The following is a 26,970-nucleotide window of genomic DNA, read 5'->3' as shown; positions in this document are numbered from 1 at the left end:
GAAGGTAAGGGAGCTGCCACAAAGTGTGGTGAAGAAAGCAGATGGTGCCATCAGAATCATGTCTGGGATCTTAAAGGCTTGTGTGTTAGTCCAGGTGGACTAGAGAAACAAATCCAGGGAGATTCCTAGGTGTGGAAGAGCGAGTTTTATATCAAAGAGAAGTTATATATTAAGAAAACATCCCGGCCCAGTCCAGATCATGTTCATAAGTCCAATATTAGCCCAGAAATTCCTCTTCAGAATCACACAACATATGCAATGATGCTGAACGCAGGAAGATCACAGGCCAGTGGATAGAAGGTCGTGTGGATCCAGTGGCAGTGGAAGCATCTCAGTACTGGCGAGGGTCTCCATGTGTCTCCTCCAGCTCTCTGAGTGTCTCAACAGCAGGAAAGGGAAGGCAGAGGGGGAGTGTGTACCACCTTCAGGGAGGAAGATAAGAGTTCCCAGAATCCTCAGGAGAAGACCATGCCCACACAGAGGCATGATTGGCTATGACCTTCTGATTGACAGGTTAGATTCCATCCTTTTGCTCAAGTTGACAGGAGATTATGTAACTGCCACAGAACAACCCTTGTCACAACTCTAGCCAAATAATTTTTAAACAAAACAATAATAAAATCATATCAGTACCTAACAGGATAAAACTAAAATGCAGACAATTCAATATATGCCAGCCTCATTTAAACATAATATTCTATAAGTGAACAAAACAATATTCTATGCCTACAGTTGCAGTTCAGTGAACATCTATACCCTAATCCTGTAATAGTATGGATATATATTCCAGCACCTATCAAAGTTTGTAAGCCAGCTACTTCATGCCTTTATCCTCCACATTTTGGGTACCCAATTTCTATGCTGCCCACTTATTATCAACCCAGCGCTCTGAAGAGACCAGCATGTTCTTTGATGCGAAGATCTTCATTCCAGTTGGAATTCTATGAGTCTGCATCCATAAGCAAAGTCAAATTAGGAAAGGCCACCCATAAAGTCTACAGCAATATGCACCAGTTCACAGGCTCAAAAATCTTTTCTTCATCTGGTCAGGTTCTGGTCAACTCAATGTGGGCCACCTTGCTTAGGCTTACTAGGGTGCCCATTGGTCACCTTGCCTTAGACTGTGGACAGAGTCACAAATTCTCAACAACCCCAGTCACCCTGGGCTAGGTCATGAACTTCATACCAGCCAACCCGCTCTCATCTTCTCCTCTAGTCCCTGTGAACCAGGTCCACCAGTGTCAGTGGACAGACTCAACCCATATCTATTGCTGTGTTTCACTCACTTTCACTCAACAAGTAGATACAGGTGGTCACCTAGCAAGCATTTCAGCTTACTCCTTTTAACAGTTCAGTCCTAGAGCAGAGAGTTCCTTCCACGGCTCCAAATTTTTCCAGCTTCAAGCACAAATCACTAGTTCAAAATTCAAATAGCCAAAGTGTCCCTTTTTTCTTCAGTCTGTCAACAGCACCCTAGGCAAGTCTCTCTGAATGCAAATAGCTGGAGTACTCCAAAGCACTGGGCAGGGCTTATCGTTTCAGAGCCTTCTTTGTAGACATGCCCTAACCCATTTAAGATTCAAATTAATGGCTGAAGGCAAATGGGCTTACAAGTTCTCTATTTTCATATCCTCAATAATCATTTCTATCAATCATTATATCAATATCAAAAAACTGAAGAAAACAGTATAAACCTAGTACAGCCACATCCTAAACTCAATTCTTCAAACAGTCAAGTTCAATCCTTGTCTATTGTATCTTAATAGTTATCTAAACTATCCCATTGATACGAAATATGGCCTATTAGACCTCTGACTTCATCATGCCAGGGTGGGGCCTTCTGTCAGCCATTTTAACTAAGCAGCATGGTCTCTGAGAAATTCAATAAGTGATTTTGCCACTCAAGTTCAAGATTCACATTTATCACAATCATTTTCACCATTTCAGGCAGGATTAACCAAAGACAATTTCTAGGAATCAAACGTTCATGAGATAGTTTATTTTGCCAGCCTGGCTGATAAACACAAGTGGGATTAATTGAAGGGCAGAGAGATAAATGGCTCGGTGAGCCTCACCTTTCTTGTCTCTCACTCTTTGATCATCAGACCAGTATGGGGTTGACTTGCTTGTTCTGTGCCTCAATTTACAGGCTACACTACCTATGGGGCGCCTAGCCTGTGAACTGTGTCGCTGTTAAGTTGAGGTCCCTTTAAGGGCTGGAGGAGACACATGGAAACCCTCACCAGTATTGAGATGCTTCCACTGCCACTGGATCCACAGACCTTCTACCCACTGGCCTGTGATCTTCCTGAGTTCAGCATCATTGCATGTGTTGTGTGAGTCAGAAGAGGAATTTATAGACTGATATTAGACATATGGGCTAACATTGGACTTATGAACATGATCTGGACTGGGCCGGGATGTTTTCTTAATATACAATTACTCTTTGATATAAAACTCTCTCTTACACGCGTAGGAGTCTCCCTGGATTTGTTTCTCTAATACACCCAGACTAACAGAGCTTGTATTCAAACAAGCAGACATCGAAGTGAGGAGGCAACTAGGTCCAAATGGAAGCACACCAGCTTGTGTGATCCAAAGATGATAATAACAAAGTTCAAATATGATGAAGGGAAAAATATCAGAGCTTAAATTGTTAACGCTCAATTTGTACAAGGCTAGGGAAGACAGTGGCAGCCCAAAACCTATCTGTGGAATATCTAGTCAGAAAAAACTGCTGGCCGATCCCCTCTGGTCATAGGCAAGGGTCGCAAACAGCTTTACTATCAGTTAAGGAATCATTATAACTTTGATTATGTTGGGTCGACCTTCATACTTGGTCGGTTGATATACATACCTCTTGACCCAACCTGAATTTGTTCTGGGTGCAAGTATTTCTCACTTGTTCCATGACAAAAATGTCTTCCCTGGCTTTTAAACTATTGATGGTGGTCTTTTCTTCCTTATTCAATAATTTTATTTCTATCTCCACATTATTATTTTTTCCTTACCATTTTATTTTGGTTTTTATTGGTTCTAGTTTGTAAAGCACAGAAAGAGTCGATGCATAGAGATAATAACTGATGCAAGGGTTTATAGCAGATGTAGGGGTCTGGGATGGCAGATAAGAGTGGGTAAGGTGATTTTGGAAGCAAGCAATGTATGTGGGAGGGAGAAGGGGGCACTAGAACTGATTGTGATGATACAACTCATTTTATAAGCAATTGAACCAAAAAAGAGAGAAAATGCTCTAAAATTGATTGTGTTAATGTTTGTACAATTCTTCTTGATATGATTGAAATATTGAATTGTATGATATGTGAATTATGTGCCAATAAAACTATAAAATATGGGGGGGGTGGGGAGGGAAGGGAAAATGAGGAGCTGATACGAAGGGCTCAAGCAGAAAGTAAATGTTTTGAGAATGATGATGGCAACAAATGTACAAATGTGCTTGACACAATGGATGGATCTATGGATTGTTATAAGAGTTGTATGAGCCCCCAATAAAATGATTTTTAAAAGATAAATGAAAGAAGAACAATTACACACACACACACATATGCACATACACACACAGTCTTGGGAACCCCAAGGAGCAGTCCGACCCTGTCCTATAGGGTTTCTCTGAGACGGAATCAACCAGAGGGCAGTGAGATTTTGGTTACTGAGCCTGGAACCCGAATGGTTCAGGCCTGAGTGCTGTGAACAAAGCTTCTGGGCCAAACCTTGTTACCATGTGAGCCCGGAAAGTCCCGCCTCTTCCCCACCTCCTAACTCATCCTACACGGCTGAAAGCAGAAGTCTGCCACTCTCCAGGCCCCATGGGGCAAAATGAAATCTTTATCACACTAGCCCCAGCAGAGAGAAGGAAAACTAGGTGGAGGAAGTGGCCTCTTAAAACAAGTCTTGCTCAACTTCTTACACAACTTCCAATTCCAGGTGGTGATTATCACACAGGTAGACACATTCCCATGGTCTCCTTATTCCCCAGCACCCTCAATAAGGGAGAGCAACATCCATACTTGCATGGCCAAGTGGGTAATGTGGGGGTACAAAGGTGAGCCAAACAGGCTTCTTGCCCTACAGAATTTACAAGGGGCAAATCAGACCGATCTCAAATACAACACAAAGCATAATGGTCCACGTGCCGCAATGTTGGCATCTGGGGAAAGCAATGTGGGAGAACAGATGGAAGAGAGGTTCGGTCCAGCTGGTGACGATTCAGAGGCTATAACTTTGGAGGATGGGTAATGCAAATAACAGGTGACTTACTACCTACCAAGTGCTACAGCCATGAGCTTTACATGTACTATCTCTGAGTCAGAACTGACTGGCTGACACCTACCAACAACATCTCATTTGAGGCTCACAACCTGTTTGGGGAGTAGTGTGCTATTATTTGTCTCATTTTACAACAACAACATAAAAACTGAGGCACAGAGTGAATGATTTGTACAAGGTCCAGGCTAGTAAGTAGTTTAAAAGGAATGTGAACTCACACACAGGGTAGTGGACTGCTAATCAAAAGGTCAGCAGTTCACAACCACCATGGGAGAAAGATGAGGCTTTCAATTCCTATTGTGAGTAACAGTCTCGGAAACCCACAGGGGCCATTCTACCTTGTCCTATGAGTCCGAATTGGCTTGATGGCAGTGAGTTTGCTTTGTTTGGTTGGATATTTTGCTCTTGAATACAAAAAACCAAGCTCCTTGCCATTCAATCAATTCAGACTCATAGTGACCCCGCTGGTTACAGAGCAGAACTGTTCCTTAGGGTTCCTGGGTAGGTTTGAATCAAAACCCTTTGGTCTGTCAGTTCTCATTGAAGGAATAAAAGGAGACTGCAGGGAAGGCCTAGCACTATGCAGGGCATGCCCAGAGAACAGCAGGGGTGGGGTGGGGGGATGGGGTGTCTGAGGCCAGCAGTGTGTGGGGTGCTGTGTGGCCCCAATGGCAGCTTTGGGGGGGGGTCTATATATTAGTCTCTGGCCTTTACATATATTTCCTCTGAACTCACTACTGGTACAGATACTACCGACGCCACTTTACAGATAAGGAAACTGAAGAACACAGAGGTTACGGAAGAGAAGACAAAAGATACTCGTTCGTGGTCGTGCACTGGTAGCTGGTAGGGCTGGGGTCTGAGCCAGGGTGTCCTGAGCTGACTCGTATTCCCGTGTGTGAAAGTTCTTTGCAAGGAATCCGGTGCCCAGTTGCTTTACCTCTAAGCTACTTGATCTCCTGCCTTCTTCCCACCTACCCGTCCAAAGCCACCGGGCTGCGAGAAGGCACTTCTGGCCCCGAACTTCAGCTCCCAGAAATCCTTGCGATCCCAGGTCGTCTCCCCACCCCTCACCTCCAACACACAGCGCTGTGGGGCCGGGGAGCCCCGCCCGTGCGAGCCCCTCCCGCGGGCGCCGGGCGCCGTGGGCGTGTTCCCGGCGGCTGCGCCCAAGGCCTGGGGCGGGGCGCGGCGGCGGCGGCGGCGGCGGCGGCGGCGGCGCGGGGCCGCGGCCGGACTGACGGGCTGGCGGGCGGGCTGGGCGCGCAGGTGGCTCCTCCTCCGCCCTCCCGCGTCCCGGCCGCGCCAGGCTCCCAGCCGACTGCCCACGGGAGCGCCTTTGTGCCGGGCTCCCGGCTCCCGAGCCCATTGTGTCCTTTTCCTGTCTCTGCCGGGCAGGTGCCGGCGGCGCGCGGGGCCCGCACGTGCCGGAGCCGCAGCCCGAGCGCCTGGCCCCGCGGGCGCGCGGCGGGAGATGAAGTACTTGAAGGCGTGGGGGTCGGACGGCGGGGGCCTCCTGCACCTCACCGTTCTCCTGAGCCTGGCGGGGCTCCGCGTCGACCTGGACCTCTGCCTTTTGCTGCCGACCCCCGCGCCGCTCCGCGATGAGCTGCTGCTCCGGGGCTGCCCGGCGAGCTCCGCCTACGCGCTCGGCCCCTTCCCGGACTCGCCAGGGTGGGGGCGCGCCGACCCGCTGCACCCCAAGGGCCGAGAGTCGGACCCCAGGGCGCTGTCGGGGAGCCAGCTGCTCCGAGAGCTGTGCGCGCTGGGGGTCCCGTTCATCCCCCGCACGCGGGTGGATGCGTGGCTGGTGCACAGCGTGGCGGCCGGGGACGCCGACGGGGCGCACGGGCTACTGGGCGCCACTGCCGCCGCCTCGGCCGCGGGAGGAGTCGGCGCCAGCGGGAACGGCGGCAGCCAGGCGGCCCCCGGGGCTGGCGGGGACCCGCGGGAGGCGCGAAGCAACGCCTTGCCCCCCGGGGAGGAGGAGGAGGAGGAGGCGCCGGCCGAACCGACGGCTGAAGTTCCGGACGCCGGCGGACGCGCGAGCGAGGTAATGGGAGCCGCGAGCCGACCGAGACGCCGCGTCCTCGGCGCGGGGTGCAGGGAAACTGGCCCGGATCCCGACAGGGCTGTGCGGGGCCTGCCCGCTCCCTCGGGCCCTCTTTAGGCCCCGGGTGGTTTGTAGGTGAAGGATCCCTACGACTCTGCTCAGCTCCCGTGTGTGAAATCCGAACGGAGGCTCCTGTTAGGCTTTAGTAAGAAGAGAGTGAGGTCATCCCTCGGGTTGCATGTAGCCAGCACCTTTCCCGATGATAGACGGCTGTCAGGGTAGTTTGAGGGTGGGAGGCGGAAGGGATGAACCGACCAGATGGCAGGTTTTGAGGACTATCTTAATGCAATTGCTGTGAACCCGTGCCCGATTTGAGATGGATAGCCAACCTCAAGGTCAGTTCCAACCCAGGAGCCTCTCTGAGGGAGAAAGATGAGTCTTTCCATTGCCATGAAGATTTACAGAGAGGGTGGGACCCTCCGGGGCAGCTCGCGTTGGTGAATTGGAATTAGGCGGTGAGGGATGCACGTGGCTTTTAAACTCCACCCTCCGGGCTCTCTGTGGTGGCACCCGCTCCCATTTAACCCAATTCCGGTTCCTTTTTGCTGCTTCCCTGAGTTCGGGAGCTGTGGTCAGTGTCCACCATGAAGCCAGCTGGCAGATGGGCCTGCTGTGATCTAACCACCGCCCCCACCTGCTTCCCAGGCACTTTAAACGTCTTATTAGCATAAAGAAGACAGGCACCTTTATTTTCCCCGGGACACAAACAAAATCCCTTTGGTTTATGGAAGCCCTTCTGCCACTTAACTGTCTTAGGAAACAAAGTTCATAAGAATCTGTTGACTGAAGTATCTGCCGCTTTCCATGACTCCAAATTAGGCTGATGCCCACCAAACCACGTTATCCAAATTCCTGCCAAAAGGGCCTCTTGAATTCCTTCTTGACTCAGACGGCAGTGTCTTAATGACTGGTGGTTGGGATCCATCAACTAGTGCTCTTCCGATATTTTGGTGGAGTGCAGTCTTATGCAAAACGGGTCCAAGAGCCCAACTGGTTTGCTTGCTGCTCAGCACAATTGCCCTGTTTGTGTAGGCAGTTGCCAGACAAGCTTCTCCACCCTCTCTTGGAGGGGGTCATTGTGTCAAAGTGCTCTGTGATTCACCTTAGTCGTTTCTCTTTCCTTGGGCTGGAAGCTGCTGGGGAGGGCACTGTGGGAGTTTAGGTGGGCGTTGGCTGTTCAGAAATCTTCCAGCTTGGACCCCATGGGGTCTCTCTTTCCTGAGCCCTCTGCCTGCTAATGAGGGGTATGTGCACTTCTATCAGAACTGGTTTTGTAGCATTTGGGGTAGAAACCCAATGCTGGGTGCTGTACCAGATGGCACCCAGACCCCTCATAGCCGAACGTCAGCCATCTTGCAAGTGTGCAGAGACCTGGATGGGAGGGAAGGCCGGCTGTTCTTTGAGAACTTCTCTGCAGCGTCACCTTGAGGGTGACTCTCTAGAAGAAGCTCTGGTGTCATTCTTGGGCCCAGCCAGATCCCCTTGGAGGTCTTAAATCACAGTTTTCCAAGAGGAGTGGTTGAATGTCAGGGCCTTTCTTCCTGGCTGGGACATGTGAATCTGCTGGGCCATGTTAGCTGTGATAACATTCATTTTGGCAATGAGAAGCTGTCATGAACCTTGGAGTTTGCCAAGTTAATTCACCGTTGTCATTATTAACACCTTCTGCATCAGCCTTGTGAGGTATGCAGCCAGCCATCCTTATAGCCAGGTTGTACCTCACTAGGTAGCTTTGGCGAAGTCCCCTAAAGTCACAGCAAGGTTAGGGGACTTAGCCAAAGTTTCATGGTTAATTAGTGCCAAAAGTAGGACTGGAACCAGAGCCTCCTAGGGGACTCCCAGCCTGGCACAGAAATTAAGAGCCCGCGCTGTCCTCAGGTTCCCTGCATAGGCCATGGGGTAAGACGGAAATGTGATGCCCCTACACAGCAGTTCTCTGGACCCAGGGCCTCTGCTTGCCTGTGCTAGTTTGATATTTTCATTTTGGGTTTACTTGGGATTTATCCACCCCCCCTTTGTGGCAAAAGATACACAAGGGGGCTTTACAAAGTTCTTGGCCAAAAAATTTCATCTTCTAGTTACGCTTTCCGTGAACTATTTTTTAACCCCCCCTCACTCGTGCCCCCTCCCCCCATTAGGTTGATAAAGAATTAAGGAATGCAGTCTATGGAAATTGTGAAGTACCTGCCACCTCTTAAGACTTTCTCATTGTTAGCCATTATTCCTAAGACGGTACATTTTTGGTGTCTAGTTTTGCATAGATGCAGCTTTTATTCAAGTTGTAAGAGATTCTGGTTCTAAAGTTTAACTTTTGAAGTTATACTTCAGAAATAGTCGGGGAGTAGGGGATTTTCCAAGTGTCAAAAGAACTGTTTTGGTTTTACTTTAGTGGGACTAATCATTATCTGAAACCAGAACCCAGAATTCCCCAAGGCAGACTCTCTTCCCTTCTTAACCACAACCATTCACTGATGACAAAGAATCATGGCCATCTTCTGCAGAGGAATGCATGGGTTAAACCGTTTGCGGAATTGGATACATGGGACTCCCAGCACCAGTATCGCCAGTGTATCAGAGCACTGTTACCCCTTGGAGAGACCCAGAGGGGTTGTGGTCACCTTGATGTGGTTCCATGCCTTCTGGAGAGGACCCTCTTCTGGCTTGGGACCAGCAGGTCCTCTTGGCTCGCTGCCCATCACAATGGGTTTCTCCAGGTCACAAGAAGAATACTGGCACTGTTAGTACCTATTTCGAGGACTAAAAGGAAGAGAAAGTGATTCCTTGATTGCTAAAGTAAAGTTTGCTTTGTTGTTTCAAAACCAGAGATAGTTCCTAGTGCCCAGGCACTTGAGGATAAATACAATTTGGACCCATATGTCTTTAACTAGTGTGCTTATTACAAACATTACAGCCCAATGGCCTTTTCATTTTGCTCACGACAGGGGTTTGGAGAGGCACGCAGGGTCTTCCCATGGGGAGGAGCAAGTGGCAGGGCCTGCATCTCCCCGCTGGCTGTTCTTTAATAGCTTTATTGGTACATAATCCACATATCATACTGTTTCACAGTTCAGTCATATCAAGAGTTGTACAATCATCACCACAATCGATTTTAGAACATTTTCATCTTGTACTTATTAACTCCTCCTTGGCCCCCATCTACCCCTGCCATACCGTCAAGGAACCATTAATCCGGTTACTGCCTCTATAGAGTTACCTACCCTGGATTTCATAAACAGGAAAACATTAAAACAACAAACAAACAAAGACAACTAACAACTATAGCAAAGTAAAACAGGACAACTTCAATTGCAAAGAAAGTAAAAAATTAAAAACTAGAACACCTTTAAAAAGGGTGGAAAAATGAGCTCAAATGTAAGGTGTTAATTTTTAACCTAAGTATATCTGCCGTAACCCACTTCCTGTTGCATTCTGCCTATTAGCCAGGCTCTTCACTTCCCTGGTTTATGGTCAGAGGGGGTTCACTGGAGCTTTAATCCACATGGATTCCCCTTCACTCTTTTTTTTTTTTGCACTGAAACAACTTTTCAATAGGTCAAAGGGGAGATTAAATAAGATCATATGTTTTAACCTGACTATATCTACTGTAATTGATTTTGTTTGCAGTCTCCTCTCTGTCTGATAACAAGACTATTCTCATCTCTCACCTTTGGTCAGAGGGGATTCATTGGAGGCTTATCTGGGGGGGGGGTGTCTTATATATGGAATTTTGGCTTCCACTGTTATCCAGAGCCTTCTGCAAACCTGATGCTCACAGCTTAAGCTCTGCTACTCTTCACTCCTGTGGATATGGATCCTAGTAGCTACACAAACCTTGGATCGCACAGGCTGGTGTGCTTCTTCCGTGTGGACTTAGTTGATGCCTCACGTAGATGGCTGCTTATTTGAAGACAAGCCTTTTTACGACCCAAGACACTATTATTTCTGATAGCCGGGCACCATCTAGTTTCTCATCACTCTGCTCTAACACTGATATCTTCAGTAATCTCTTCTTGAGGGAAGTCTGGCAGTTCTTAAGTTTCCTTAGCAAGTAGGCCCCAGTGTGCGAAAGCAACACCAGTTACATTTTTGGCAGCAGTTGATGAGTGTCTTGGCTCCTTGGTAGCAGCCCGTGATCATATGCCCATGGGGAATTGTGGGCTTTGCCAGCTTGATGAGCCACCTTGGGTCCCTCATTCAATGCAGCTATCTCCCTTTAGCCTTTCCCCTTGGCAGCTAGGTGACAGGGATGTCACCTCTGTTGAATCCTTATCCACTCTCCTCCTTCCATTCCCTTCCTTGTTAGCTGAGACAGTGGGAACTCAGATTTGATCTGAGAGGTCAGGGTCCAGGCCCCATCTTAGTAGCAAAGTGGTCTAGTGGTCAATGTGCAGACATCAGAGTCTGACCACCGAGGTTAGATCTCTGCTCACCGTGGGCTGGTTGTGTGATTGCACCACACCTCCTAACCTCTCTGGGGCTTGGTTGTCTTCCTCACCTGTGAAACGGGATTGCAGTAGAGCCTTAGGGAGTTGCTGTGAGCGGCCAATGAGATCATACAGATCAAGTTCAGCAGGGTCGGGACATGAGAGAAGCTCTTCAAGATGGGCACTACTACTGCTAATGCGGCCAAACTCACTGCCATCAAGCCAATTCTGACTCGCAGCGACCCTGTAGGTCAGGGTAGAATTGCCATTGTGAGATTCTGAGACTAACTCTTTACTGGAGTAGAAAGCCCAGTCTTTCTCCTGCTGAATGGCTGATAGTTCAAATTGCTGACCTTGAAGTTAGCAGCCACACAGCTAACCACTCACCCATCAGGGCTCCTGTTACTGCACGGACCCACGAACACCCTCTCCCAATATACTTTGCCCCTCTGTTGTTTTCCAGAGCAGGCCTGCTTCCATGACTTCACTGTCACCTGGGGAGCCTCCACTAACTCCCCATAACCAGATATTTTGTTATTCGCGGCTCTCCCTAGAGCGAGCGCAGCCTGAGCCCCAACTATCCTTGCTGGATTCACCTCACCCTGCCCCCCTTCCTGTAGCTGACTTCAAGACTAAAGCTTTCTCCCTCAAGTCCCCCATGACCTCATGCTTTCCTGCCTCTTTCTATCAACTCTGCCCAGAAAGCTGCCTGCCTTTTCTTTAAGTCTTTTACTGTTAAGTTCTCGGGTTTGCCCCAGCTGTCACATGTATACAAACCATGCCCTGCTCTCCCCTTTGAGCCCTATTGCACCTGGCAGCATGTCCGCTCTGGGACTTGGCACCCCCTCCTTTGAACTGGAAAGTGGGTCTTCGCTTTAACTTGCCAGTAGGACCCCTTACAGGATTGTGAGTACATGTTCAGCCAGCATCTGTGGAGCCCTCCGTATCCGCACCCCCACCCCACCCCAGCCAGGATACCAGGAGCTTGAAGGCTTCCGGTCCTTCAAGGCCAGAGTTCCTAGTCTGCCCGACTAGAAAGTAGGTCAGATTGGAAGGCCTGAAGGGCTATCGGACCAGTTCCTGCCCAGTGGCTGAGTGGATGGGGGCAGTGCAAAGCAGATTTTCAGGTTGGCATTTGTAATTAATCAGGTGGTGAAACTTGGGATTGCCTAAAGTTATATCACGCTGCAGTGACCTTGTCCCAAATAGAACAGATCACTGTTCTTACATACCAAGGAAGCCGCACCTCCTGCCCACTGCAGAAAAACAAGCTGCTCCTATACTCAGCAACCTTGCAGTAGGGCTGGGTTTTTAAATCTCTAGTCATTAGGGATCTGTGTTAATATCTGAATACCTGTGGGCCAGCTGGAACTTCTGGGCCTCAGGGATACACCTGGGTTGTTGACTTGGGTCGTGTGCTGGCAGATTTGACCAGGTATGGACATGGAGGAAGGGGCAATACTTCTGAACTGGGATAGGACTGGGTTCCCAGAGAAACAGAACCAGTAGAAGGTCTTGATGGAACAAATAAGGATGTGTATGATGTGGCTAGTGAGTCAAAAGCTGGGCTGCTGACCGTGAGGTTAGCAGTTCAAAACCACCAGCCACGCCAATCGAGAAAGGCGGGGCTTTCTACTCCTGTAGAGAGTGACTGCCATGGAAGTCCACAGGGGCATTTGTGCCCGGTCCTGTAAGCTTTCTAGGAGTCAGAATTCACTTGATGACAGTGAGTTCTTGTTTGTGATGTATTCATATGTGTACATTCATGCTTGCGTGCACACACCGGCCTACTGTTAGGAGCCAGTCATTTGACTCCAGCACCCCTATCCAACAGAGTAGAACTGCCCCATAGTGTTGCCTCGTAGTCATGAGGGAGGCAGTTCAGCGACCTTTTGGTCACTGGTGGAGTGCTTAACCATTGCGCCTCCGGTGTTCCTTCCAATGTAAAGAGATTGATTTCTGGAAGTTGCAAATCTGAACTTGAGGGCAGGTCAGCAGGTGGGAAGCTCTCAGAAGGGAGCTGATCCAGCGGTCTGGAATAAAAAGTTCATCTTTTCTTAGTGAAACCCTTCGTTTTTCCCCGAAGGCCTTTCAGTTGCTGGGTCAAGGCCCACTCTGATCTCAAAATAATCTCCTTGACTTGGTCACCTGATTGTAGATGTTGGCCCGAAGCACCGACTACCTTCACAACAGCAGGTAGAGTGGCATTTGATTGAATAATGAGGGCTGACACCCTCTGGGGGCATACTCCACCCTAAAGGAAGGAGTCTCCTCAGTGGTAGTGGATTTGGTTGCTGGGGTTTGAGTAGCCTAACCAAGTTGACAAGGAATGGCAGCACCCACACCATTCTCGTTCCTTCTTTTCCCACGCAATTCCTGTGATGGCCCATTTCCAAATTGGTAAACGAAGATTATTAACCTCATGGAGCGGAGTGCTGGTAGTTACACTTTGGACTGCTAACTAAGCACATGGTTAGCCCTTTAAAACCACCCAGTGCTCCATGGGAGAAAGACAAAACAGAATTCCAGTCTCAGGAACTCACAGGGCCAGTTTCCCCATGTGCTGCAGGGTCTCTGTGAGTCAAAACCAACTGGATGGCAGTGAGTTTGGTTTTGAGAAAGTTCTTGTAAGGATCAAACAGTACTGTGTGGCTAAGGCCAGGGCTTGCTATTAAGTGCTCTTGAATCGTCCCCAGTCCATGGTACCCTGTGCACCGTGGGATCAGACTGGGGTTTTCCTTGGCTTTGTTTAGGAACATAGATTGCTAGGCCTTCCTTTCTACTCGGTTTTTGTCTCAAGGCTCACTGAAACCTGTTCAGCATCATACAGAATTTGTTAGTGTAGGTTGACTAGAGAAACATTCATATACACTCGTGTCTAAGAAAGAGCTTTAGATCAGGGGTTCTCAACCTGTGGGTCGTGACCCCTTTGGGGGGTGGTCAAACAACCCTTTCACAGGGGTGGCCCGATTCATAACAGCAATAAAATTACAGTTATGAAGTACCAACAAAAATGATTTTATGGTTGGGGGAGTCACTGCCACATGAGGAACTGTATTAAAGGGTCATGGCATTAGGAAGGTTGAAAATCACTGCTCAGGATGATTTGCTCTTGTTACTCCAGGCCTGAGCGATCAGACTCTCTAGTCACCTCCTTTCCTGTAATTTCCTCTTACTGTTAAGCAAGATCGAAGGTAACGAAGACAATTTTATGGATCGAATGCTAACCAGGGGCGAGCAAGGCTTGGATATACCAGTAGGATCCAAAACAGTGCTTGGAAGAGATCTGTGGGCCAAAGTCAAAGCATAGAGGTCAGCTCAGAAGAAGATGGCAACTATCTTTGAGAATTCCAAAAGACAATTTTGATTTTCTTGAAGGACACAGGAGGATCAGGGAGCTTATGCTGAAGAAGTTTCGAGAAGATGGGAAATTGCATTGGTGAGAAGAAGGCCAGGAACGGTGAGCGGGGAATTCCTTTTCCACTGTGACAATGCCCTTGTGAGTTCTTTGAGGGCAGCAAGGACCGCCCTAGGATAATCTTGTTGAAAGCCTTTCCCCACTTACCCTACAGCCCTGACCTTGCCCCATTCGCACTCCTTTTGTTCCCCAACGGCAAAGAACGCTGAAGGGAACATGACCGAGCCCTTGAGGCTGCTGAAACTACCATTGCACATGATGCGAATCCAAGCGTGCAGAACTCTTGGGAAGGGGGAGAGAGGTGGAAGCGCTGTCTTCAGATGTGTACAGACCTGGATAGAGGATATGCCCTTGTAAGCTGGGTTCAACATCACACGTTTCTGTTGCATTTTTCCTGAGCAGGAAGCAAAAATTCACAGCTGCACTCTGTTCTGTCAAATCGACCATCACAACAAACGAGGTTCGAGCAAAACTCCTTTTACCAAAAAATTCAGAGAGAACCTTCCCAGGTGATGTCACTGGATGCTCGCCTAGTGGGAAGAACCGTGTCCTGTGAAAGCTCTGCCCAGTGGAGCTTTTCCGTGTTTTTGTCTGGGTACTCTTTGCATGTCATGTTTAGCTGTAGAGAGTGTCGTGCCTCTGTTCATAACAGGGACTAGGGTAATGAGCTGCCCTGGCTCCTTCCCTTCCCATCCTGTGGTTTTGGAACGAAGCCCAGACGTCATCTCTTGCGAAGGCTTTGCGGAGACGTCACAAGTAGAAAGGCCCATTCTGCTTCTTTCCTTTTCCGTCATGGCCAGGGAATCTCCCGTAAACCGTGCAGTTTCCATCCCTGAGCTAACCGATCCCCTCACTCCCTGCCATTAAGTGGATTTCGACAGCGACCCCTGCGGCTTTCCAAGACTGTAACCTCATGCAGGAGTAGAAAGCCTCGTCTTTTTCCTGAGTGGTGAGTGGCTTCAAACTGCTTGACTTTGCAGTTAGCGGGCCAACACATAACCACTGAGCCACCAGCCCTCCCTCTGCCCTACCATTCTCTCTCTGCCATCCACGCCATGCCGACTCAAAGCCAAGTGAAACCAAGTAACATGATGAGACCTCCAGTCACATTCAAATTTCCCCAATCACTTCATGAATAGTATTTCTGGGTGGCTTTGTTCAAATTGCATTCCAAGGAAGACCCCCTGCATGGTGTGAGTCATCCAGTGGTCATGCATGAAAATCAAGCCAGCCGACAGGAACTTCCTCTTATTTCTTGGGAGCCTGCATGTGCTTGGTCCACCACTGTTGCTGGAATCTGTGTGACTATGGGAAGCAAGTGGGCCACCAGCTTGTGCAGTGGGGTTCCCGCAGAAACAGGGCCCACCCTGGCGGCCTAAGGTGAGTGACATCCTACAGGAAGATGGATGTTGGGACAAGGGGTGACAGCGAGAGCCAGTCCTGGGGGAGGCCCCCAGCAGGCCTGGGAGAGATGCAGCCACCACCCCGGGGAAGTAAGGGGGTGGGGAGGACAGCCCTACCTCAGCCCCCTGCTCCAGCCTCCCTCTTCTGGACCCAGCTGGAAGCCAGGCAGCAGGGGGTGCCTGGAGTTAGCAGGGGTCAGCGAGAGTGACTGAAGGAGGAGGGGTGTTGTGTGATGGATTGAACCCTGAATTAGTGGTGTCACCCCACCTGGAAGTGGGGAGTTTTTTTATGTTAATGTACCACATTCCTGGTGGGCTTTGTTTGAAACTCAGCACTTTAGAGATGGAAAAGGAGCCATTAGGTACCAAGCAGGTACAGGTGGGGAGGGAGGAAGCTTGCCAGGATCCTTGGACCAGAAGCTGAAAACAGGAGGTCCTTCCATCGAGTCCACAGAGAAAGCAGGCTCTGCCCTAGAGCCTGTGCCTTGAATGCAAACTTGTCAGCCTTGCAGACTGAGAAAATAAACTCCGGTTGGTTGGTTAAAAGCAACCCACTTGTGGCATTTCTACAGCTGCGCAAGAAACCAGGGCGGGTCGAGGGTAGATGTCGGAGGGTGGTTAGGGAGAGTTGGCTCCGAAATAAAAACACTGGCAGTCGATTCCGGCTCTGTTTGCTGTTAGCCGTCTGGCCTAAGCCTAGTTACTTAACTAGTAACTGTGTTACTCAGTTTCCTCCGAGAGGGGTTCATCCAGTGATCTCAGCGGCGGGAACCAGTGCACATAAAGACGGGCTACAATAGTGTGCCTATGAAAACCCCTCCAGGCCACAGGGGCACAGCGCCCCTCCTCTCCAGCTCGGCTCCGCCTCCAGGCAGACCCCAGACCTCTCTGCTGTGGGTCCTCTCCGAGGCGCCATGCTGTGCTTTATCTTTGAAGGTTCATCCAGCCCCAAGGCTCAGAGCCTCCCTCCCTCAGATGAATCAGTGAGAGGCCCCAGCGAGGCCAGCTGAGACTGTTCACTGAGAGGCTTTGCAGGAGCGCACTCTCCCTGCCTCGCTGTGAGAAGTGCTGCCCACGGAGCTGCCCAGGGTGGTGTTTGCCCCCTCCCCCCCCCTTGCCTCACCTGCAGTAACTCAAAAAACTGCCTTGCAAGACTCCCATCTGCTCCTGACGCAGGTGATAAAGGTGAGCAGTCGGAAGACGGGTCTCCAGTTGCACAGAAGCCCAGTATGGTGGTCTGTTCCCTAAGGATTTCAGCCTAGAAGACGGTGTGGGGCCATTCCAATGGGTCACACGGTGCCTCTCTGGGTTGAACACCAACTTGTTGGCCGTATCACCCCCAGGAAAGGAAAGGCCCGCATGGTCATCGCAGAGAGTCTGGACGTGCCTCCAGAGGAAGGCTGCAAACAAAGGGGTTGTTGAGCCAAGTTTGGGTTAGGGGGCCCAAAGTGGCGGGGCTTGGATCCTAAAGAGGACAGGGTGGGCTGGGGTCTAGTCCAGAGGGCTATGTGGGGAGAGCTGTCTCAGCGGGGCTAGCTCTGTACATGTCTCGGGGTGTTTAGTTGTGAGGATGCATCCCAGCTCACAAACAGGGTACAAGTGTGGAAGCTTTCTTTGCTTTATTGGGTCCCTGCCCTACAAGGCTAAAAATGACCTACACACAAATAAAAAGTAACTTAATGATGGGTTTGACTTGCCCACTCTACATTAAAGCACAGACCATAAATCTCCGGTACATACTGCACTTCAGTGCGTGCACTCTGTGTCTCAGCTGCCTGCCACCCAGTTGTGAAAACAGGGAGGGAGTGGGAATGTTGTAATTACTGGCTATGAGGGCCTGGTGGTGCTTTCTCTTGAGATACTGATGATGATGTTTTCAGTGATTGGTCATTACATAGAGCTCTTCAGAGTCACCAAGCAGCAGTGATAATATTTACATAGCTTCTGAACATTTACGAAGTCCTTTCGTCAACTATGCTCTGGTGGCAGAGTGGTTACAGTTGTTAGGTTACGTCCTGAAAAGTTAGCTGTTCAACGTCACCAGCTGCTCTGCAGGAGAGAGGCAGGGCTTTCTACTTCTGTGGAGGTAGACTCAGAGCCTCACAGAGGCAGTTCCACCCTGTCGTATAGAGTCACTATAACTTAACATCGACTCGATGGCGGTGAGTTTGGTTTGGGTTTGATTTTTCTTTAGTGACGGAGCCCTGGTGGAGCAGTGGCTGCTAACAGAACCAACGGTACTTCAAACCCACCAACTGCTCCACGGAAAGGTGAGACTGGCTGCTCCTACAAAGATTCACAGTCTTGGAAACACTAAGAAGCAGTTCTCTGTCCTACTGGACTGCTGTGAGTCGGAACCAACCCAGTGGTAGTGTGTTGGTTTGTTTTCTTGTTCAGCTACTTCCTTGAAATGTGTAGTATTATCTCATTTCACAGATGCTCAAACTAAGGGCCAAAGAGGGTTTTAAAACTGGCCCGGGGTCTCTACTCAAGCATTCCCTCAATGCATGAATACTTTCTTTTATTAAATTGGCACTCTACGATGCTCACCCTCCAGACACAACTGCTGAAGCCAAAGCGGGTGAACAAGTAAATGTGGTGAAGAAAGCTGATGGTGCCCGGCTATCAAGAGAGATAGTGTCTGAGGTCTTAAAGGCTTGAAGATAAACAAGCGGCCATCTTGCTCAGAAGCAACAAAGCCCACATGGAAGAACACACCAGCCTGTGTGATCACGTGGTTCTGAAGGGATCAGTTATCAGGCATCAAAGAACAAAAAAATCCTATCATTGGCTGCACACCTCCATGATATGATCGCCGAAGACAAACAGGTGCATAAGCAAATGTGGCAAAGAAAGCTGATGGTGCCCGGCTATCAAAAGAGATAGTGTCTGGGGTCTTAAAGGCTTGAAGGTGAACAAGCGGCCATCTAGCTCAGAAGCAACAAAGCCCACATGGAAGAAGCACACCAGCCTGTGCGATCACGAGGTGCCAAAGGGACCAGGTATAAGGCATCATGCAAAAATATATATATACCATAGTGAATGAAGGGGGAAGTGCAGATCCATTTGTCAGCCACTGGGGATCCCCTCACAGAGGGGTTTAGGACAGGAGATGGGTCAGTCAGGGTGCGAGGTAGTACCGATGAAGAACACAGCTTTCCCCCAGTTCCTGGATGCTTCTTCCCCCCAACTACCATGATCCGAATTCTACCTTGCAGGACTAGATAGGGCAGAGGTTGTACACTGGTGCATATGGGAGCTGGAGGCACAGGGAATCTAGGGTGGATGATACCTTCAGGACCAGGGGTGTGAGGGGCGATACTGGGAGAGTAGAGGGTGAGTGGGTTGGAAAGGGGGAACCGATTACAAGGATCCACATGTAACCTGGGAGATGGACGGCAGAGAAGGCGGGGGGAGGGAGACTCCGGATAGGGCAAGATATGACAAAATAACAATCTATAAATTATCAAGAGCTAATGAGGGAGGGGGCAGTGGGGAGGGAGGGGGGAAAAAAGAGGACCTGATGCAAAGGACTTAAGTGGAGAACAAATGCTTTGAAAATTATTAGGGCAAAGAATGTACGGATGTGCTTTATACAATTGATGTGTATATATATGTATGGATTGTGATAAGAGTTGTATGAGCCCCTAATAAAATGTTTTAAAAAAAACAAAACTGCCCGGGGTCATAGCAGTAGGGGTGGTGATGGTGGTAGCCTTGGGTCCGTTCTCTCTTATATTGGCCATATATGACAAAAATGGAATTGCCCAGTGGGATTTCCTAGGCTGGGAATGGATACCAGGCCTTTTCTCCTGTGGACCAACTGCCAAGTTCAAGCCCCTGACCTTCCAGTTAGCTTCTGAGTGCTTAACCCTGACACACTACCAAGCCTTCTTGCTGGACCATTCGCCTCCGTCCCTTTGCACTTGATCCATCCTAGCCCAGATTTCTATAGTGCTTTGTGGACTGCAAATTATATAACACGTGATAGGCCTTTTTCTAAATATAAACATTGCAATGCTGAAACATCCGTCCATCCCTGCCTCGGAATTTTGGTCTCTTTCCCACTCAAGGAAGAGAGTTCTCTGGAGAACCATCCCTGTGGAAGGGAAGGACTAGGCTGAAGGGAAAGTCAGGGTGTGGTGCAGGCCGACGGTGGAGGGAGCGCTGGACTCAAACAGCCCGTCAGAATCATCCCACACCAGGCTCTCAGACCAGCACCAGCTGATCCATCAGCCCTGGCACGTTAGGCCCCCTGAGTAGGCCTTCGCCCTAGGGAAGGGTGCTCAGCAGCAGAGGGGTTTCTTGAGGGGCATGATTGGAGGCTGTCCCTATTAGCCAGCCACAAATGCTTCCTTGCAGGGGACCATGAGAGTCTGAAACTAAACACATACACTGAGACACTTAAAACCTTGTAGTATATATAGCAATAAACACCCCCCAAAAAATAAAACCCATTTGGTCAATCTGTATGTACAGTAACCCTTTGGGGGGGTTGTGAAGCTTTGGACATCTCTATAGAAGCAGAGAGCCTTATTTTGGTAGATCAGCTGGTAGGTTTGAGCCCCCGACCTTGTTGCTGGCTAACAGTCCAGTGCTCCCAGGGCAGCATAGCTAGGGCTTCTGTAAAATACTAAGAAGTACCACCACACCTAAACTTAACAGATAGAGATGATGCACCTCATGACAACTTGGGAATGTTGTTATTCAAACTCACCCCTTCTTTGTTTTTGAGGTTTGGGCATTAGTCGTCCCTTTGGATGCATACTCCTTCCTCCACACAGCACTCCTGGTACACCACAGCAGGCTCTGGCGAAATTACAGTTAGGGGAAGGAAGGAGGGAAGGAAGGAAGAAATTACCTTAGAAGATTTTTTTTTTTTACATTTTATTAGGGGCTCATACAACTCTTATCACAGCCCATACATATACATACATCAATTGTATAAAGCACATCCGTACATTCTTTGCCCCAATCATTCTCAAGGCATTTGCTCTCCACTTAAGCCCTTTGCATCAGGTCCTCTTTTTTTCCTTAGAAGATTTTTGTGTAAGGTAAACTGTGTTCCCAGATAGGATAGTCCTGTGGACAGTCCTGGTATCCACCTGTTGCCCCAGCTGAATTGTTCAGAGCCCTCTCTCCTCCTCTTGTGACCTTCCATCATAAGTTGGAACAAATGTGAGTGAAAGGCCTCTCATTTCACGGTCAGTCAGATTTAATTTTTATTGCCTTTTATCAGTTTCTTATTCCATCTTTATTTTTCCTTGGGAATTGGAAACATTACATGTAAATTAATAAATGTGTGTTAACAGTGTGTGCACACACATTAAAAATAGATGGACTATAGTAAGTATCTGTGTTGGACAGGGTTCTCTAGAGAGACAAACCAGATTGCTAGTAGTTATATATAAATATATTTATAAAGATAGTAACTTGAATGTGTAGTAAGTATGTTGTAAGTCAGGGAAAGGGATGCTCTCCAAGTCTCGCTGCCTCTCTACTTGGGGGAAGAGGAAGAGGAAATGCTCACAGCCTTTGAACATGATACCCTTTAAGTTTCATCTAAAGGTGTTCTTTGACACCAAATATCCATTTCTCCTTCCAAAGAATACTCTTCAAATATGGAAATAAAGGTTTTGTTTTCCCTTTGAAAAATCAGCCACGTGTACCGTGGAGTCTGTACTCTTGCTTTCTAAAAGATGCTACTTTGCAGTTCGCCACTCTTCCTGAATCAGTGCCTTACGAAAACACAAGAAAACACTGCTCAGCTTCATAGCCAAAATTCCTGAAAGAATTGTCAAGTACAGTTTCCAATGTCTTCCCATTGACTCTTCCATGCAGTACCGCTTGGCTTCAGCCCTAAAACTCGCTTTTGAAGCATTTTATTGCCAACAAGATTTCTGTCCTGAGGCCACCTCCAAGCAGCAGCAACACCATCAGCCACTCCTTTCTTCGTGAAACACCCTTGGGCTCTAAGATATCACTGCCATCTGCTCTCGAAACCTGCTTGCTGGCTTCTCTGCCTGACCTGTTTGTGCTCCCCTTCTCTGCACTCTGGCTGGGGCTCTCCTCCATTCCCCTGGATATGAAGAGGAAAATTATGTCGATGTCCCCCAGCCCCTGTTTTAACTCCAGGTTGGACCTTTCCTCACCACTCGCTGGGTAGAATTGAGAAGTCTTGACGTTTCCTCTCTCATCTCCCAAGCGGAAGAAGTTGTGATTGTTTCCCTGTCAACGGTTTAAGCCACAAATCTAGTTCTTCTCCCTGTTCCCAGTCCATCAACAAATGTGTGCTTTTTTCAAAATATCTACTAGAGCCCTCCACTTCTTTTAAAACCAGACCATCCTCCACACCCATCTCAACTGTTAGAGTATCCACAGACGGACCTCTGTGGAGACTGGATGGGAGCAGGCAATGAAAGTTGATCTTAGGGTCTTACCAGTCCATTTAAAACCAGGCGAGTGAAAGTCACTAATAGAGAGGCCATACAGATGCTGTTAACTTGTGAATGGTGTTCACCTTCATTCGGAGGGAGAGAAATATTAGAATTACAAGATAATTTGTTTTCACCTATTTTAAACTGTTGATAATTTTAATTGGCACAAGCATTGTCAAAGGGATTTTGGGCAGTAGCCATCAAATTAAACGCACATACCCATTAACCTGGCAGAAATTCTAGGAGTTTATCCTATTTGCACATGTGTGCAAAGAAATGTATATGAGGGCCTTTTAATATTTGTTAAAAGGAAAAGTAGGAAATGCCCACAAATCCCTCCTTAGGGCACGAGCTCATGGCCTAATTAGATTAGATTCATTATGGTAACAAGCTGAGGAACACAATCTTTGAACATCATGGATCCTGGAATGTATTCTCCTCGCTATTTCCCTCCTCATTTTCACTAGGTTTCTCTGTCCCTTTCTCCTCTTTGACCCCCGTAAGGTAGTATAGCACAACTATGGTATGTACTAATTCACTTGTAGTCTCCTGTCCCTTTGAAATGTAAGCTCAGATGAGCCAAAGTCTGAATATGTTTTTTCATTATTCTTACCACTCAGAGTATACTGGATAAAGTCCACATACAACTCTTATTGGGGCGAAACATTAAAAAGGTCTCTGTTAATCACTCAGGAAGAAGATAAGAATGTCATGTGACATTAATTTGGAAGCATAGCCAAAGAATTAGATAAGAAAATGGAATGTGAAGTGAAAATGTACAGGAAAAGGTAAGACTAATTATTAAAGCAATTGATAAGACTTTCAGGGAAAACAGGATAATTAGGAAAGAGAAAAGAAAGCAGGGAAAGTACTGGGTCAACCCCTTGGCCAAAGTAACTTTTTATATAGAGATGTTGGGGAGGAACTTTGAATTTAGGAATATTTTCAGCTTTACAAAAACGTTCCAAGAGTAGCATGCACATCTTTGCACAGGTTTCCCTGTTGCTTACATTTTGTCCCATTTGATTTCTCTCTCGATTGATAAGAGGCTTGCTGGTACTGTGGTTGGGCACTCAGTTGCTAGTGTCAAAGGTGGGCAGTTCAGACTCACCGGAGGGGAGGGGGGGCGAGCCCGGGGGGGGGGGGTGGGGAGAGCCCTCCGGAGACTTGGCGATTTGCTTTGCACTTTTTCCCAACCAAACTCACTCATCAAATCAGTTTCAACTCATCGCGACCCTCTGGAGAGACTCGAGCTACACCCGTGTGGCTTTCTGGCGGAACGTATTCAGGGGAGCAGAAAGTCTCACTTTCCTCCCTGTCCTTGCACTAAAGTAGGTGCCTGTGCCAACTTCTCTTCAAATCTGACCCACACAGGAACAAACAAATCTCATTCATAGCCCAAAGCTACTCTTGTGCAAACGAGCACGCAATCTCTGACTTGAGATAGATTTTCGTTCCAATGGCTCCAGCCTGTGTGTTATGTTTGTTTTTATTATTAAAGCTTTTTAAATTTTAAATCAGGGCCTGTATAAATCTGATCTGAGCATGTGAGAATGATAACATCCCCAAATTACATGCTAAAATCTTGTGTGTATAGTACATAATATAAGAAATATTTTTAAAACCAATCCTAAGTGCAGCTCATCATAACTGAAAGACTTCAGGAATAAGGAGTCACCTGTGTTGTGTGTATATAGTCACAGATAGGTGATTGTTTTCCTGTGCAACGTTCCAGACGGAATCAGCTGTTGCATTACCCCATCCCCAAATATTTCTGTGCACATCTGAGAACAAGAGCTTTCTATTGCCAGTAATCATAAAATTTTAAATGTACACATGATTTTTCATATGCTCAAGCAGGTGGCAACACATTCGATTACTTGCATGCCAACTAAAATTATTCTACATAAAAATCTGTTAAAAACTACAACCGGGTAGAAAGGGGGAACCGAATACAGGGATCTACATGTAAGCTCCTCCCTTGGGGACCGACAACAGAAAAGTGGGTGAAGGGAGACGTCAGACAGTGTAAGATATGACAAAATAATAAGTTATAAATTATCAAGGGTTCATGAGGTGGGGGAGGGGAGAAGGAGGCAGAAAGAATGAGGCGCTGATGCCAGGGCCTTAAGAGGAGAGCAAATGTTTTGAGAATGTTGAGGACGACTAATGTACAAATGTACTCTATACAATTGATATATGTATGGATTGTGATAACAGTTGTATGAGCCCCCAATAAAATGGTTAATAAATAAATAAGGTGAAAGCTTAGAATTCACTCCCAGCTTGGCGCTAGTGGCCACATGTGGGTATTTAAATATAAATAGACTAAAATGAAATTAAAAATTCCATTCCTCCATGGCGGGGCGGCGGGGGGAGCTACAACAGAAGTTATCCTAGTACCTTAATTTTTTTAAAATTTGAAACTAAATCTTTCCTATAGGCCGTACATGGAAAGTACCAACGTACTTTTTAAAAACTCACTAAGAAGTGTTTGAGAAGTTTAATTTTCTCTTATATGTGCAGACATAAAGTATGAAGGGGGTCACAATCAAAATGAATTCTTTATAGCTAACTTTTAAATTAAAAAATAATAACAATGGTTAAAATGCACATCCATGAGTACAAAAGAGAATGGTTTCAGAAGTGGATGGTTTCTAAAGTATCTCTGTCACATATTTTTTTATTTAAACGATTTTATGTAAAAAACTTACCGTCCATGTAAGATTAAGTGCTCAGTTACTGACTGTAAGATAGGTGGGTCCCCAGGAGAAAAGAGGAGCCCCTGTGCTTTTGTAAAGGTGCCCAGCCCACAAAGAGCCTTGTCACTGGGGTGGGATGAGCTGTTGACTTAACTATTTGTGTACCGTATTTGTTGTTCCCTAACTTCTCTCCTTTCCTCTCCCGACCTCACCTCTAATCCAGGGTCATACATTGCCTTTATTTCTCAAATCTCTTTAGTCTCAATCTGGAAGAGTTCTTAGCCTTGGTATTTCTTGACCTTGAGGTTTTTGAAGAGGATCAACCAGTTATCTAGTCAAACACCTTCCAGTTTTGATTTGTCTGGTGTTTCCTCGTGATTGGCTTGAGGCCATGACGTTTTGGGCGGAAAGGACACTGAAGTGGCCTCGTGCCCAGCTCTGAAGGCCCACCAGACGTAGGTTTGCCCTGGATAATGCGCTGTTAGCTTTGGCCATTGCGAAATGTATCCGTCAAGGTTTCCTGAAGCGTTGCTATTTTTCTCTTTGCTGTTCAGTGCCGCCAAGTCAGTGGAGTATTTCCGACTATGCACAGTAGACCAAAACACTGCCCCAGTCAGTCCTGTGTCATCCCCACGGTGGTTCTTAGTTCGAGCCCCTTGTTGCAGTCAGTCGCTGTGTCCATCCGTCTTGTGGTGGAAGGCTTCCTCTCTCTCACTGCCCCGCTGCTTTACCAAGTATGATGTCCTTCTCCAGGGACTGGTCTCTCCTGACACCGTATCTGAAGCACAGAAGACCAAGTCTCCTGGCCTCGAGGTCCCGCTTCCGTGACTGACAGTTCCAAGTGCTTTTGATAATCTTTACCTGCACTGTAATTCAATGCAGCGGCTCCTCTTTAGTCCTTCTTATTCACGTCCAACGTCCCTGTGCACGTGAGGCAGTTGAAAACATCCTGGCTTCAGTCAGGCACCCCTTAGTTCCCAAGGTAACACCCTTTTTCAACATGGTAAAGACTTCTTGTGCAGCAGACTTACCCAAGGTAACAGATCATTTATCACTTGACTGTTCTATGAGTATTGATTATGGATCCTAGCAAGATGAAAAAAAAATTTTAATAAACCATTTTATTGGAGGTTCTTACATCTCTTATAACAATCCATACATCAATCCATACATCAAGCACATTTGTACATATTGTTGCCATCATCCTTTCCAAAACATTTTCTTTCTACTGGAGCCCTTGGTATCAGCTCCCTTCGCCTCATCTCCCCCATGAACCCTTGATAAATGATCAATTATTTTCATGTCTTATACTATCTGCTGTCTCCCTTCACCCACTTTTCTGTTGTTCGTTCCCCTGGGGGTGGTTGGGGGTGGGGTGTATACATCAATCCTTGCTATCAGTTCCTTCTTTCGCCATCTTCACCCTACCCCTATGGAGCGTCCTCAACCTGTGGGTCGCAACCCCTATGGAGATTGAACTACCCTTTCACAGGGGCCACCCAATTCATAACAGTAATAAAAGTACAGTTATGAAGTAGCAACAAAATAATATTTTGGTTGGAGGATCACCACCACATAAGGAACTGTATGGTAGGGTCGCAGCATTAGGAAGGTTGAGAACCACTGCCTATGGTATCACTGCTCCCATTACTGTTCCTAGGGGTGTTGTCTGTCCTGGAGTCCATGTATCGAGAGCTCTTACCTGTACCAGTGTGCATGCTCTAGTCTAGCCAGGCTTATGAGGTAGAACTGTGCTCATGATAGTAGGGGGACACACAAGATGAAATTTTAACAACTCCGATCTCTTCTCTGTTGCTCATGTTCCCTGTTGATCCACTTGTAACAATTTTAGTCATCCTTACATTTGAGTTGTAATCCATGCTCAAGGCTGCACTCCTTGATCTCCAATGACAAGTGCTTCAAGTTCTCCTCACTTTCAGCAAGCAAGGTGTGTCTTCTCCATCTCTCACGTTGTAAATGAGCCTTCCTGCCATCCTCATGCCACACTCTTCTTTGGCGCTTCATCCCGCCTCTCTGGAAATGGGCTCGGCATACAGACTGAATTAGGGAGAGGACGCCATCCCTGCTGCACACCTTTCCTGCCCTTCAACCATGTGTCCTTTTTGTAGTTCCCACAAGTTCTGTGGGATACTTTGAGACTGTTTTATGTTTTGTACATAGCATTGATT

At 47.6% G+C, this 26,970-nt stretch overlaps 1 protein-coding gene across 1 annotated transcript in view; it reads left to right on the top strand.

Moving 5' to 3' along the window:
* Positions 1 to 5,571: 5,571 nt before the first annotated feature.
* The window catches only part of NFE2L3 (NFE2 like bZIP transcription factor 3), a 31,757-nt gene continuing 10,358 nt past the window's right edge, over positions 5,572 to 26,970 (top strand). The window contains exon 1 of the mRNA XM_075558264.1: positions 5,572 to 6,337. Within this exon, the coding sequence (XP_075414379.1) occupies positions 5,759 to 6,337 (579 nt within the window). The 5' untranslated portion in view covers positions 5,572 to 5,758. The remainder of the gene's footprint in view (positions 6,338 to 26,970) is intronic.

The sequence above is a fragment of the Tenrec ecaudatus genome, chromosome 9 (genome assembly GCF_050624435.1).
Source record: "Tenrec ecaudatus isolate mTenEca1 chromosome 9, mTenEca1.hap1, whole genome shotgun sequence".
Taxonomy (NCBI): Eukaryota; Metazoa; Chordata; class Mammalia; order Afrosoricida; family Tenrecidae; genus Tenrec; species Tenrec ecaudatus.
Note: the sequence above shows the minus strand (reverse complement) of the source record. Positions and strands in the feature narration are given on the sequence as shown.